Genomic DNA, 13,800 nt, shown 5'->3' with positions numbered 1-13,800 from the left:
TTCTAGCCCAGTACTGTCCGCTTTGACTGGCAGCAGCTCTCTTGGGTTTCTGGAACGAGTTTTTCCAATCACTTGCTATCTGAACCTTACAAATGGTGATGCAGAGATCGAACCTTAGACCTTCAGTGTGTAAAACAGATGAGCCATATTTGAGCCATAGAAATTTCCCCCTTCTCTGGGCACTCTCGTCTAACCTCAGGAGGAGGAGGAGCTCAGAGAAGGGCTTCCCAAATGATCCCTAAGAAGAGGCAGGTTCATTTTGTGTGAAGTAACCAAGATCAAGTGCTACCTTTGGTTAGAGAGAAGATTTTGTATCTGTGCACTGTTTTTCGATTTCAGGTACTCTGCTGCTGATTTTCTCCCCCCTTATTTTTGATGCTGTTTTAATGGATTTTGTTTAAATACATATTTTTCTATTTATAGAAATCTCTGCCATCATTACGGAGGAACTGATATTATAACAAGAGTGGGGAGTTGTAGTTGTTGGGTTTTGTTGACTTCCGATTATGTAACAAAGCTGTAAAATGAGTGTGTGTGTGTTTGTAAAGGTGGGTGGGGCCATCTTCAATACACTCTCTCACACACACATTCATTTAGTTATCTTTATTTTTTATTTAAAAAAACCTTTAAAAAGCTCATGGGATTACCAACAAAAAACATAGATGGAGATAGCATCTTTGCAGGGCACATTGTCTACCATTCAAAATCTAGCAGTAAGTGGGGAATAGTTCTGAGTTCCAGTATCTTGCAAAGACTCGCAATCTTAAAATTGCCACTAATTAAGACACACAACTTGTCAACCCATTTTCCAATCCATGCACAAGAAGTTAAGACTGTACCTGGGTTTTGAGAGTTGCCGTTTTTTTTTTTATGTAGAGCTTGCTCTACCCAGACATAACACATGCATAGGCAAGTGAGGCAGAGTGCTAAAACATTTATGTGTTCTTTTCCTTAATGTGTACAAAGTATTCCTGCAGCAGCTGGTGCACCTCTGCTTGCATCTCCAGAAGGCAAGATGCTTCCCAGCACTATGAACCCAACCATCACCTAATCAAGGGTGAGTGCGCCAGCAGCTACACGCCTCCCATCATGAACAAGGACTACTTTACAGCTCCCGAAAGAAACTGCCTATTGTCAAACACATTTACAAAACGGAGAGGGGCATGTTGGAATAAACAGACACACAGTCACAGCATACATACAAACAGAGAGGGGGGGGAGAGAGGCCAGCCAGATTCTGTAGGTGAAGGGGAGGAATACTTCCAGGCTTTACACAGCATATTCGCTTCAAAAATTTCTATTTGGCACCTCCTTTTACAAATACTTACCCTGAAATGACAATCCTTTTGATGGATTTTCAAGCTTATTCTTTTAGCACCACCCCCTGGTGGTGGCTTGTTCCAACTAACCTTAGTGAAGATTAACCACCATTTAGGGTTTGGATGCCACACTAAACTGTGGTTAAACAAAAACAGAAGCTTCTAATCTTCTCACAGCTGAAAATATTTTTCATAAAGTACTGCGAACCAATTCCTATCAGTGAATTTGCTCTTCCTTCATGGAAGGCCTGCTGAAATAAAAATGCTTTCCGTGTGCACCATAAAGTACAGATTGTTGGCGCTGGTCTGCAAGCGTCTCTGCACTAAAGGCTCTACTTTAAACAGTCGCAGAGTGACCCTCCAGCGCATGCAGCACCACACAGATAACCCTAGTGATCAGGCAGGGACATGAGAAATAATGCGATGTCCTGGTCGATGAGTTCTTTAAGGCATTGTATACTTACTAGCCACAGAACCTTAAACCTGGCTAAGTTGCATCTCAGCAGACAGTGCAGTTCCCTCAGCATCAGCCACAAGCCATATACTTCTGGAACAAGTATAAGGGCAGGCCTGCATAGAGTGCATTGCAATAATTCAGTCCCGAGGCTAACAATGCATCGACCAGCCTAGCCAAGCCATCCCTATGCAAGAACAGCTGTAGCTGACATACCAGCAGAAACAGGTAGAAAGCCACCAAGGCCACTTGCGTCCCCAGGGACAAGGTGCATTTCAAAACTGTTCTTTCCGAAAGAGCACAACCAACTCCAGAGCAAGTAACTGATCTATATCCTCAACCACTCTTCCACAGGACATTCAGAATTCAGTTTACTAGCCCTCAGCCAGCAAATCACTGTGCCCTGACACTGTTACACACAGGGCCCCAGAGTGCTGTCCAGAAACTCTGCACTCAGGTTATTCAGGACTGCTGGTGACAATGGTAAGACTATGGAGCCATGTCAACATTTGCAAGTCAATTGCCTCCCCTTCTGAGAGGGAAGTAAGAAGCTACCTCATACTAAGTCAGACCATTGGTCCACCTAGCTCAACACTGTCTATACCAGGGGTCCCCAGACTTACCAGCGTTTGGGCCGGTTCCCACCGCGCCGATCGCGCGGCGGGCCGGAGGGCGGGGGAGTGTGCGCCCGTGCGCATGCGCACGGGCGCTTACTGGCGTGGCGGCGCGCTTCCAGGGTGGGGAAAGCGCCGAAAATCCATTGTGCGCATGCGCGTGGGCCTCCCCCGACCCGGAAGTGCACCAGAAATGACTTCTTCCGGGTCGGGAGAGGCCCGTACGCATGCGCACAAAGGATTTTCGGCGCTTTTTTCCCAACCCGGAAGAGCGCTGCCGCGCTGCGCGCCATAAGAGTGGGCGGCGGGCGGCGGGGGTCGTCGCGGGCCGGATTGGCAGGCTAATTGGGCCGCATCCGGCTCCCGGGCCGTAGTCTGGGGACCCCTGGTCTATACTCACTGGCAGCAGCTCTCCAGGATTTCAGATGGGGGCTCCACCTGGAGATGCTGGGGATTGAGCCTCGGACCTTCTGAGATGCTCTACCACTAAGCTATGACCCTTTCCAGGTATTCCAGGTTGCAACAGATTCAAAAGGGCTGATATCTGAAGTACAATAAGTCCCAAGGGCCCTCACGTTAAAGGTCTCGCAAGCATAAGTTTGCTGACAACCTCTCCACAACTTCTGTGAATCTTATTTTAAATTCCTAGATGGCTACCCCAAAGTTTCCAGGCTCCTGGGAACTAAATGCCCAGCATTCTTTTCCATTCTTTTCTCAAGGCCTGACCACCTATTCCCAACAACGCCTTGCTTCAGAAATAATTGCACTCACTTGAGTGGCTCAAAACACTCTGGATCTATCCCCAGCGTTTTGGACACTTAAAATAATTCCACTGAATTAACGCAGAATTGTGGGAAGGGAGTGAGGAGGTGAGGGAGTTTCACAGGCAAACTGTCTGGAAGTTTTATTGCTTATATAAAAAAGATAAAACAACACTAAGGGTTTTTCCCCCTTTAATAATCTAATATAATTACTGTCAGAATTGCAACTGGAAAAGCAAAGTTGCTTTTTTATTTTAATTTTATTAAGAAGAAGTGAACAAAGACTACCCAAGGCACCACAATAAAATTACATTAACTGTAAAATTACATTATTAATTCTTTAATCTCACTTGAGGCCTCAAGCTGTTGCTATGTCCAATTACCCAGCTAACCACCTGTCAGAATTGTAAAGCTAGTTTAACATTACCTCCAGGACAGTTGTGTGCCCTGTGTTCGGTCAGGTCTGCCAGCGAATCGAAGTCCTGCTGACAGTTATCGCAGGTGTAAATTGACTCGTCCTCCATGTCTTCATCTTCCTCATTTCTCTCTTCCTGGCTTGTAATGCTGTTCCTCTCTTCCAAAGCCCGGCTGTCCCTCGTATCATTCTCCAGTTCCCCTCCAAGACCTCCTGCCAGCAAGAACAGACGCTGCGGTAAGTTGGGATTGCATGGAAGTTTCAAAAAACGGAACAACTCGATTATGTTAGCAAGTCATATAACGGCACTTTCATTATGATCCCTCTCACACTTTCAGTTTATTGAAAATACAGTAATTACATCATCATCATCGTTATTACCACCACTACTACTGCTACTACTCACCCCTCCACCCTTAGGTCCCAGGGCGGTTTGCAATATTAAAACACAATGTTAAAAAAAAGTTTAGAACAGTTTACAATCAAAAAAATAAGGTGGGTCCTAAAAATATGCACCTCAAGTGTCAAAAGCCGGGGCAAAGAGGTGCGTCTTTATCATTCACTGGGAGCTGTATAGTGAATGTGCTAAATATACCTCTGTGGGAGGGAGTTCCACAACGTGGGAGCTGCCACAGGGAATGCCGTCTCCCAGGCCACCCCACTTCAAGCCTATGAGGGCAGAGGAACTACGAAGAGGGCACCTGAGACAGTCTATACAGTAGTGGGGGTGGATTACATTGACGGGGTGTGTATATCTAAATGGCCTCTAAGTAGCACACCATAATGATGCCTTTAGTAGCTATTTTGATTTTTATTCCTTCCTCGCTTTTGTTCTAATAGAACACATGCTTTACTTCCTTATTTCATCCCTTAACAGAAAATAATGCTGATTGTCAGTGATATTATTCCAACCATTATTATTTCTACAATATACTGAAAACTGACGAGGTGTAATTACTGCCTACTAATAAGGCTAACATGCCATTTTTCAACTCTTTAATTCCCCTCCACCAGCCAGAAAATAATGACCACTCAAATACTAAACAGTAAAATGAAGAGAGAAATCAAAGTATATTTGAAGGCACTTTTCTGAAACAGCCAAAGCTACCTTACTAAACAGGACAAAGAAAAGCCACACTGCTGAATACCTGCAGGCTGATTAAGATGAAAAGGGGAAATGTCCACCTAAAAGATCTCCCCATGGTGCTGCAGCCTTATGGCGCAGCTGTGAATCTGAAATCCCCATCACTATCGCTAAAACCCTGTCTGTAGGAACGTAGGAAGCTGCATTAAACTGAATCAGACCACTGGTCCATTGAGCTCAACATTGCCTATACAGTGGTACCCCTGGATACATACCTGATCCATTCCGGGGTGCCGTTCGCACCCCGAAAAGTACGTATCCAGAGCGGCGCTTTTGCGCATGCGCAAAGCGCACAGAAAGCTTCTGTGCATGCACGCGTGGCGGAAGCCGGAAGTAAACACTTCTGGGTCCGCCGAGTACTTAATTTGAAAATATGAAGCCCAAAGCTAACACAACCCGAGGTATGACTGTACTGACTGGTAGCAGCTCTCCAGGGTTTAAGGTAAGGGTCTTTCCCAGCCCTACCTGGTGATGCCAAGGATTGAATCTGGTGGGACCTACTGCATGCAAACTGGTTGTTCCACCATTGAGCTATGGTCCTTCCCCAAACCAAATGGATTATCCTTTTGGTTCCTCCATGCAGAAGAACCTAATGGATAATAAAATCAACTGCAGAAAGGCAGTGCTGGGCCCAGGCCCAGAGTACAGCCATCTATCCATATAGCTAGAAGCATCAATCTGTAAATTCAACCTAGCTTCTGTATAGCCCAGCTTTTAAACCAGGAACAGGTAGCCTTGGGTGAAATTTCATATTGCACTTGGCCTAATTCATGTGGGTAGCACAGGCAGAGGAAAAACAGGAGTGGCAGAAACAGTAAGAAAAGGGGTAGCCCCATTTACCTTTGCCTCAACCCACCCCACAATTCTGGTCCCAGACCTGTCTACCACGAGTAACGTAAGAGTTGCCTGCTGGATCAGGTCAATTGCATATCTAGTCCAGCACCCTGATCTCAAAATGGCCAAAAAGATGCCTGTGGGAAACCAGTGAGCAGGACCTGAGCACAAGAGCCCTCCCTTTGTTTCCATCAACTGATATTTGGAAGCATTGCTGCCTCCAACTGCAGAGGGAGAACATAGTCATCATGGCTGGTGGCCACTGATAGTCCTCCCCTCCATGAATTTGTCTAATTCTCTTTTAAAGTCATCCAGGTTGGTGGCAACAAGATCTTATTTGCAAGATCTTATTTGCAAGATCTTATTTGATTGGTATCTCACCCCTGGTTTTTAGAAAACATTGATGACTTCAAAACAAGGATGTTCAACAGTTAAACTGCTCATATTTTTCTTAACCTTAAAAAAAAAATGCAGATCGGGAAGGCTTCGAAAAGCAGTAGAGGACCTGGGACCAACAAAAGCCTGTCACCTAATGATGCCATTATTCTCACCAGGCATTTGGGAGACAGTTTGGAAGTGTTACAGTCATACCTCTAGTTACGTATGCTTCAGGTTGCGTATGACACGGGATACGTATGCGCCAAACCTGGAAGTAACGGAACGGGTTCGGCGATTCGCGGATGCGCTGAATGACGTCACGCATGTGCACAGAAGTGCCAAATTGTGCGGGGAACATGCACAGATTTGCAGCTTCAGGGTAAGTACTGCTCTGGATGCGTACGGGGCTCCGGAACGCATCCCGTTCGTATCCAGAGGTACCACTGTATTTGTTTCCAGATCAAGGGGCCCCGAATACCTCAAAAGCCTAGAAGCTGGCTGTTCATGTACACGTAATAGACCCCACAAAACAAATCCTCGGCTCTCTAGAACGTCAACATGGGAAACCCTTAAACTGGTGCTAATGGTCGAGAGAATTATTTCCAATTTATAAATTAGGATTTTAGCACATTGCTTGCCATTTGTATAATCCCTTTAAGAAAACAACTCATGGATCAATGGCTCCCATCTCTGAGGCTGGAAAGACAATTAACATTGACCAACACTGATAAACTGGAACTCGGCCAAGAAATACAATTTATTTCACACACAAAACTGCTAACCCAGTGTTGCAACTATTGGTGGGGTTCCTTTTAACTCAAGCCACTGAAAACCAAAATTTCACAAATTCACTGCACTGAGCAAGCTAGCATCAATCTACTAATAGGGGACAAAAAAAACACACTGTATAGTGTTCTAGGGAGTAATCACAGTGGGTGACACCCTTTGGATAGAAATGGAAATATTAAAAATCAATGCATGAGCTTTCAGTGTATCATAAGATCTCTCAATGTTTAAATCAACACCACATTTTCAGATTCCGCAGTTGTTACACTATACCAGCACATTAGCCACAGAAACCTTCCATTAAAATATCTAGCTGTTGAGCTTTGCGCCGGTCACAGGATTTGGAAATAAATTCCATTTTTTCAAGTAACCACCTACATCTGAACTCGTGTTGATTCAAGCAAAGTGCCATTTTCACAGTCTTATGCTTGTTTTTTATGATCTCCTTTTTCACTTTTGTAAAAAAAATAAAAAGAAGACAGTAGTGGAAGAAAGCAAGCCGTAGACCTAGACGGCTCTGTAGTAGTACTATCTGTATTATAATAACAATAATAAGCCGCAGTTAAGTCCGCATTTTCCTCCAAGACTGCATTCCAATTATCACTTTCTATTTTGTCATATTTACTGGGTGCACCTTTTGAGAGTCCTCGCATTCCAAATGCAAATCACGGACATTAACGCCAATTCAATCTCTTTAAAACCTGTGTGTCCTGTAGAGCTGATAGTTAATAAATCAGGATGCCAACTCGCTGGTTTTATAAGGCTGAAACCTATAAAAAGAGTCCAAGTATATAAATTTAATTTAAAGAACTGCCATCCAAATCTGCCCCTGCCACTAATGGAAAACGTACGAGCAGCCGAATGTTGCTGAAGACCTGAAAAGAAGTTTGGGTGAAAATTCATCCAAGGGACCTATTTTTGTTATTCATTTCTAAAGCACTCGGAGTATTTTGCAATTCGTATTTAAGCACCCCTCTGAGATAGCTCGTTGATATTTTTTCATTTTAAAGTTAGGCTGCAAGCCTGCTCAAAATCTCCCACAACCACCACAGGGGGACCACTAGAAATGTTTGTGTGGTAGCAGACGCTCGAAACCGGGACTGTGAGATGTCAAAGACCCCTTCCCAATAGGCCTGGAGATCAAAAAGGTGTTAACAGGAAGACATTCAACACAATCAGGGCAGGGCCAGACAACTGGTTTAGACTTAGTGCCAGGCTACCTAAAAGGGGCATTCCTCTCTAAACTAGGGGTAGCAATCATGGTGATCTCAAGACACTGGAGGGCTACAATTCCCATCACCCCTGGCCACTGGCTCATTGGCTGAGGCTGATGGGAGTTGTAGACCACAACAGCTGAAGGGCCCTCACATTGGCCTCCCACTGCTTTATACAAACCAGTCTGCCCACTGTGGTTAGGAAGAAATGCCCCTTTTGTACATCCTGCCACCAGCAGAAGTACAGCATGTGTGTAAGGAAAAGGGCCTTCTTGGCTGTTGCACCCAGAATATGTATCTCCCTTCCCCAGGAAACGTAATATGCCCCCTATTTATTAAGGTTTGTCCATTCTCTGAACATTTCTTTAATTTTGGCAGGCCTTTGGTTTAGGTTATCAATTATTCTTTTGGTTTCACTATGTATAGAAATTAAGTCATTTTTTCTGATTTTCTGTTGCTTTTCTCTTTTTCAAGAGTAATTATACAGTATTTGTTTAAAATTATGACATTATATTGGGATGTGTCCTTTTATTTTGTTTTGTTACCTGCCTTGAGGGTTTGTATGTTTTGCTTATTCATTAGATTTACATGGCTGTCCATCAGTAAAGATTCCCTTAATAGCTTACAAATGAGACAATATTAAATCTATGTTGTACAATCACTAAAAACAATAATAAATAGTCAAAATAAAACTCTGCTCTTTCCTTATAACAGAGACTACATAGTCAGTTTACCATGTGGATTAAAATCATAATAAGTCACAAGGGGCCAAGGTTATTTTAAAATGGTGTCTAAAAGCTGAGTGAATAAAAAGACTGCAGACACTGGGAAGGCTGGGGTGCCACCACCAAAAGTGTCTCCTCTCTTGTGGCCACTTACAATAGAGCCTGTAAGTGGAGTGAGGTATGGTCAATTAAAATTAATGAACATAAGTTGGCTACATCCATTACTTTAACTGGATCGACTTCTGAATATCACTAATGTTGGATATAAACCTATTAGGAACATATGAAGCAGCCTTATACTAAATCAGACCAATGGGCCTATCTACCTTAGTAAAGTTTACACTGACTGGCAGCAGGTCTCTGGGATTCCAGATGGGTCTCTCCCAGCCCTAACCTAGAGGGTGCAATTGGGGATTGAACTCAGGACCTTCTTCATGAAAGGAGGTTCTGCCACTGGGCGATGGACTTTCCCCCAAATTACTAACATACAGCCCACCATAAACTATATATCCAAATAACAATTCATCATGCCACCTCTGAGGTCCAATCTGCAGCAGGGACATCTCTCTCACACATTGGATGTGCATGCAATGTTCCCATGCAGGAATTATTCCCATCTTGCACGAAATGGCTCTTAAGGCTTCTATGCATAAAATCCTTCTTTCCCCACTCTCTCCCTCTATAAAGGGAGGGGGGAAGGAACACAACTGTAATACGCAAACATGGGAGGGGGGGAATTATTTGGTCCAGCACGTAGTTAATGGTGTTGGCTTCCTAAGACTTACAACTTAATAAAATTGATCTCACTGCAGCACTGTAATGAAGAACAGTAGGATATGGCTACCCTTGAACCACGGAAAATTGTATATTGTTACCTCCTCCTGACCTCCTAGCGCTGCGACCATTCTAACTTCTCCAAGCTGTCATTTGTCTGATTTTGACGGCAGATGGAAGAGGAGAGCAAACACAGCGGAGGAAAGAAGGGCAGGGGTGGGCAGGTCTGCTTGGAAATATTAACACAAGCCAATGGCACAGGGAGCACCCAGGGCTATACATGTGGCATATACAACATATCAGTGAAGGATGGAAAATACAAACACGATTACTATGCAGAACCCTTTTAGGTGGCCTTCTGATAGCGGAACATGCAGGATAATGGTGCTATGGCAAACAAATCAGACCATAGGCAATAGCTCAGTGGTAGAGAAACTGCCTTGCACGCAGAAGGTTCCAGGTTCAATCCCCAACGGCATTTCCAGGTAAGGGTGGAAATATCTCCTGCCTTAAACCCTAGAGAGTCATTGCTAGCCTGTGTAGGCAATACACATTGACTGGCAGAAGCTCTTCAGCATTCCAGACATGGGTCATTCCCAGCCCCACCTGAAGATGCTGTGGAACCTGGGACTAGGTGGCTTCAATTTTCTCCGTGTGAGAGGGGGAAGACACAAAACTTTTCCTCACCTTTCCAGTCTTGCAATTAAGCTATGGTCCCGTATGCTAATTGCAAATTCAATTCTCTGAGCACTGATCCTTACATAACTATAACAGCCCCTAACTCAAGAGTACCCTGGACATAATTCAGTTGGTTACAGCGTGGTGCTGACAACACTAAGGTTGCAGGTTCAATACCCATATGGGACAGCTGCATATTCCTGAATTGCTGGGGGCTGGACTACGTGGGTCCCTTCCAACTCTACAATTCTATTATTCTACCTGGAAGGTAACAGAAATACGAAACCTCCTCGGGCTAAAAACCAAGTGTCCAATTTTGGAAAAGGATATTTGAAGAATTAAGCCACATTGCAAGATAAGATGTACCTGTACAATGTGACACTTTTTCAGGAAGAACAAGCAAATCTCCATGACAAATAACTACTGTAGTCACCTTCCTTTTCATAGCAGCACATCAGCTTATAGTGCCAAATTGGAAAAGTCTGGAACATTTACATATTCCTCTGTAGCAACAAAAAAAAATATGGACAACAGCGCTGACCAAAAAATAGACCAATAAAGTAAGAGCTCCATCAGGCAGATGCAATTCAGATTCTTTTCTTGAAATACCGGTATTTTACAAAATTTTCTATTACAAGTTCTGGTGTTTGGCATCTTCCGGAATCACAACTTCAGGTTCTCTTCCATCAGGGTGGGGTGTGGGGTGGAATGTTTAGTAGATTTTGTAACTAATTTGAAAATCAATAAAACATATTAAAACAAAAACAAAAATGTCCCTAGAACAGTCCAATGAGGATTAAGCATCCCCAGTGGCCAAGGCACACTGTCTGGCTGTGGGAAGCGGGACAGGGGCAGAAAAATTAGCAGGGAATGGAATCTCCTGGAAAGGGGCATGGTTGATTGGCAGGAACTCTGAGCAGCAGATCTCCACACTACTTGATTTTGTTGCTTGTCCCACTTGTACTACTTAGTTAACAAGTAAGTAGAATCCGTCATTGAATGCTGCTAATTTTTTCACGCTGATCAAACTGCGCATCATTTCATTTTCCATTATAGCCAGGATCTCCTACAGGAGTGCTCATATTAAGTTTTTTTTTTTTTCATCACAAGAAACATGTCATCTTTAATCAGCTTTTCTTTCCTCTACTCTCACTGCTTAAGAATTAGGAAGGAGATTTTCTTTGTGCCTTTACTGCACTTTTTTTTAGGTTCTTTATTAAAAACTTAAAATCAAACAGACATGTATAACATGCCAAGCACATTCCTCAATGACTCCTAAACCAACTTTTTCATTAGCTTTTAACATTTTCTTAGGGTCATTTTCCACAGAAAGGCAAATACACACAAAAGGAGCCCGCTTGCAATAACTCTTCATGCTCTCCCTAAACACTTATGCTACTAAAGTGTGAAATGTCTTCTAAACACAAAGACAGATCTCTGGGAAGTAATTACAAAAAAATGCATTCAGGGGCAATAATTCTATATTAACTGTCAGTAGTATACATCTTCTGAAAAGGCACTTGTTACAAAAGAATTATGTGTGGCAGAGGAAGGCACCAAAGGCAACAGAAAATTGCAAGGATGCATTAAACCTTAGACTCCAGTTCCCTCATCAAGGGTCAATTTATGCTTAAATCATTACCTTGACGTCAAACCTGAATCTGCCTAAAAGTCATTTAAGAGCTGTTAACGTGCAAATTCAATGAACTTGCATGGAGTAGACAAATATCTCTTTTAAAAAAATGGGGGGGGGCACCTTCCACAAGTAGTTTATTAAATTCTGCATCTTTGTTGGTTTCAGTTACTGTTGGCTTCCAAAAATTTGGATCCTGTGGTTAAACAACCTAAAATTATCATTTGGGGCAAAGGGAGTTCATGCCGTGATTGGACATGCTATGTGACATGCACAACTTCGCTACTCCCACCCCAAAACTCAAAGTCCAAAAATGGGCATGCACAGTTGTATTGTTCCCTCTTCATCATCTAGCCCGGGTATGGGGAGCGTTTGGCCCCCTGGATGGTACTGAACTACAACTCCCATCATTCCTGACCATTGGTCATTTTTACTGGGGCTGATGGGAGTTTAAGCAACTTCTGGAGGGCCAAGGGTCCTACACACATCTAGCCCTCCTCTGCTGAGAGGGGGTGGGTCGGAATTCATATTTGTGGTGCTCGGTTCTGCTCAGGGGCCTGGCAGAGAAGATGGTTGGTGCCGCAATTTCTGCTGTTGCTGTCGCTTCATTTAACCCAACATTTATACACATGTCACTCTGCTTGGGAGCTTAGGTTTGTGGTCAGAAAGAAAACAAGAGGAACTACACCAGAATGATCCTTGTATGAAAAGTACAACTGTTTGATCCTGGCTTATTTTATCTAAATGCTCTTAAAACAAACCACCGCTCCATGCATCCATAAACTATCCCAAACTATGGTTTGCTGTAAAATGAAAGCAGAAATTCCCCCCTCTTACATACGGTAGGATAGAGGGGAGGAGGGAAAGACAGCACACAAATCTGAAGTCTGCCATGGCAATCATTCTGACCAGATGTGGGAAGCAGTGGGCACTCCAAATGTTATTGGATTTGGACTCCAACTCCAATCAGCCCCCAACAACATGTCCAGTAGTCATGGGCGGTGTGTGTTGGAGTTCAGCATCCACAGGGCCACAAGTTCCCTGTTCCTGGAGGATTAGATGATTGTTTGAACTGAGCTAGAGTACTATGTCCAAGAGTCACAACCTTTTCTTTAATGGTAACGGAACAGAGAGAGGCTAAACACCAAAAAGGGAAGCAGCTTAAGTAATTAAATAAAGTCTCACCAGAATTTTCATTAGTAACATTTTTATTTGCCTGGGTGCTCCCTGCTTCTCATATTTCTTCCAAGGATCCTTAATTGGGCTCTAGTATCTGATGGAAAGTTCCTCGAGTCCTATCATCCTCAAAGGGCACCCAGGAAAGGTGGGGGACCAGGATTGCTCATAATACCATTTTCCAGACAGAGCTAATAATGACTGTCTCCCACTAATGAAAAGTGGGGGGGGGAGTTGCTGCTGTAATTAAGCTCGAGAAGAGTTCAATTGGTGGGGGAAGAGAATTAAATTTATTTACATGCTGTTCTGCTGCTGATGAAGCACTAGCTATTTGGGAGGCCTCCTAATTAACCCTAATTTAGTTCCTGTACACGCTTTTTGTATTCTCATTCCCCACATACTTCCAGCAAGGCAAATGGAAATAATAATAATAATAATAATAGATAAGCCATTTTTAAAATAAAAAGTGGGCTTCTTTGCAAGGGACTTTTAAGGCCCAGAGTTAGGCCTTAAATTGTTAAATTTGCATTCTAGCCTTTTTTCAACGCTGACAATTAAGAAAAACCACACTTGAGAGTTTGATTCACCCCAGAAGCACAATATATAGCAATGCCTTGGGAGAGAGGAGATTACACACAGAAAATTCTTTTCTTTAACCTTCTTGCAGACATTTTCCTGCCAATGTTCTCTCTCTCCCCCTCCCCCACTATTTTTTCAGGGATGCAATGCCAGGAAGAACTGCTTCCCTGTGGACCATATCTTCAGAGAACTGCACTAGGAGGGCAGCGCAGACCAAGAGATCCCATGTCGAACACAACAAGGCTAATTTAAAAAAAAAAGAAGGGGAGGAGGAACACTACATTTCTTACATCTCACAATGTTCTGCTGTTTTGTC

At 43.4% G+C, this 13,800-nt stretch overlaps 1 protein-coding gene across 2 annotated transcripts in view; it reads right to left on the bottom strand.

The window, feature by feature from the left end:
* ZNF423 (zinc finger protein 423) overlaps nt 1–13,800 on the bottom strand; it is a 312,821-nt gene that overhangs the window by 216,134 nt on the left and 82,887 nt on the right. For both annotated transcript variants that reach the window (XM_035120988.2, XM_035120989.2), the window contains exon 3: nt 3,576–3,776. In XM_035120988.2, coding sequence (XP_034976879.1) covers nt 3,576–3,776 — 201 coding nt within the window. The remainder of the gene's footprint in view (nt 1–3,575; nt 3,777–13,800) is intronic.

Source organism: Zootoca vivipara, chromosome 6, assembly GCF_963506605.1.
Source record: "Zootoca vivipara chromosome 6, rZooViv1.1, whole genome shotgun sequence".
In the NCBI taxonomy this organism is placed as follows: Eukaryota; Metazoa; Chordata; class Lepidosauria; order Squamata; family Lacertidae; genus Zootoca; species Zootoca vivipara.
This window is presented reverse-complemented; position numbering and strand designations above follow the sequence as displayed.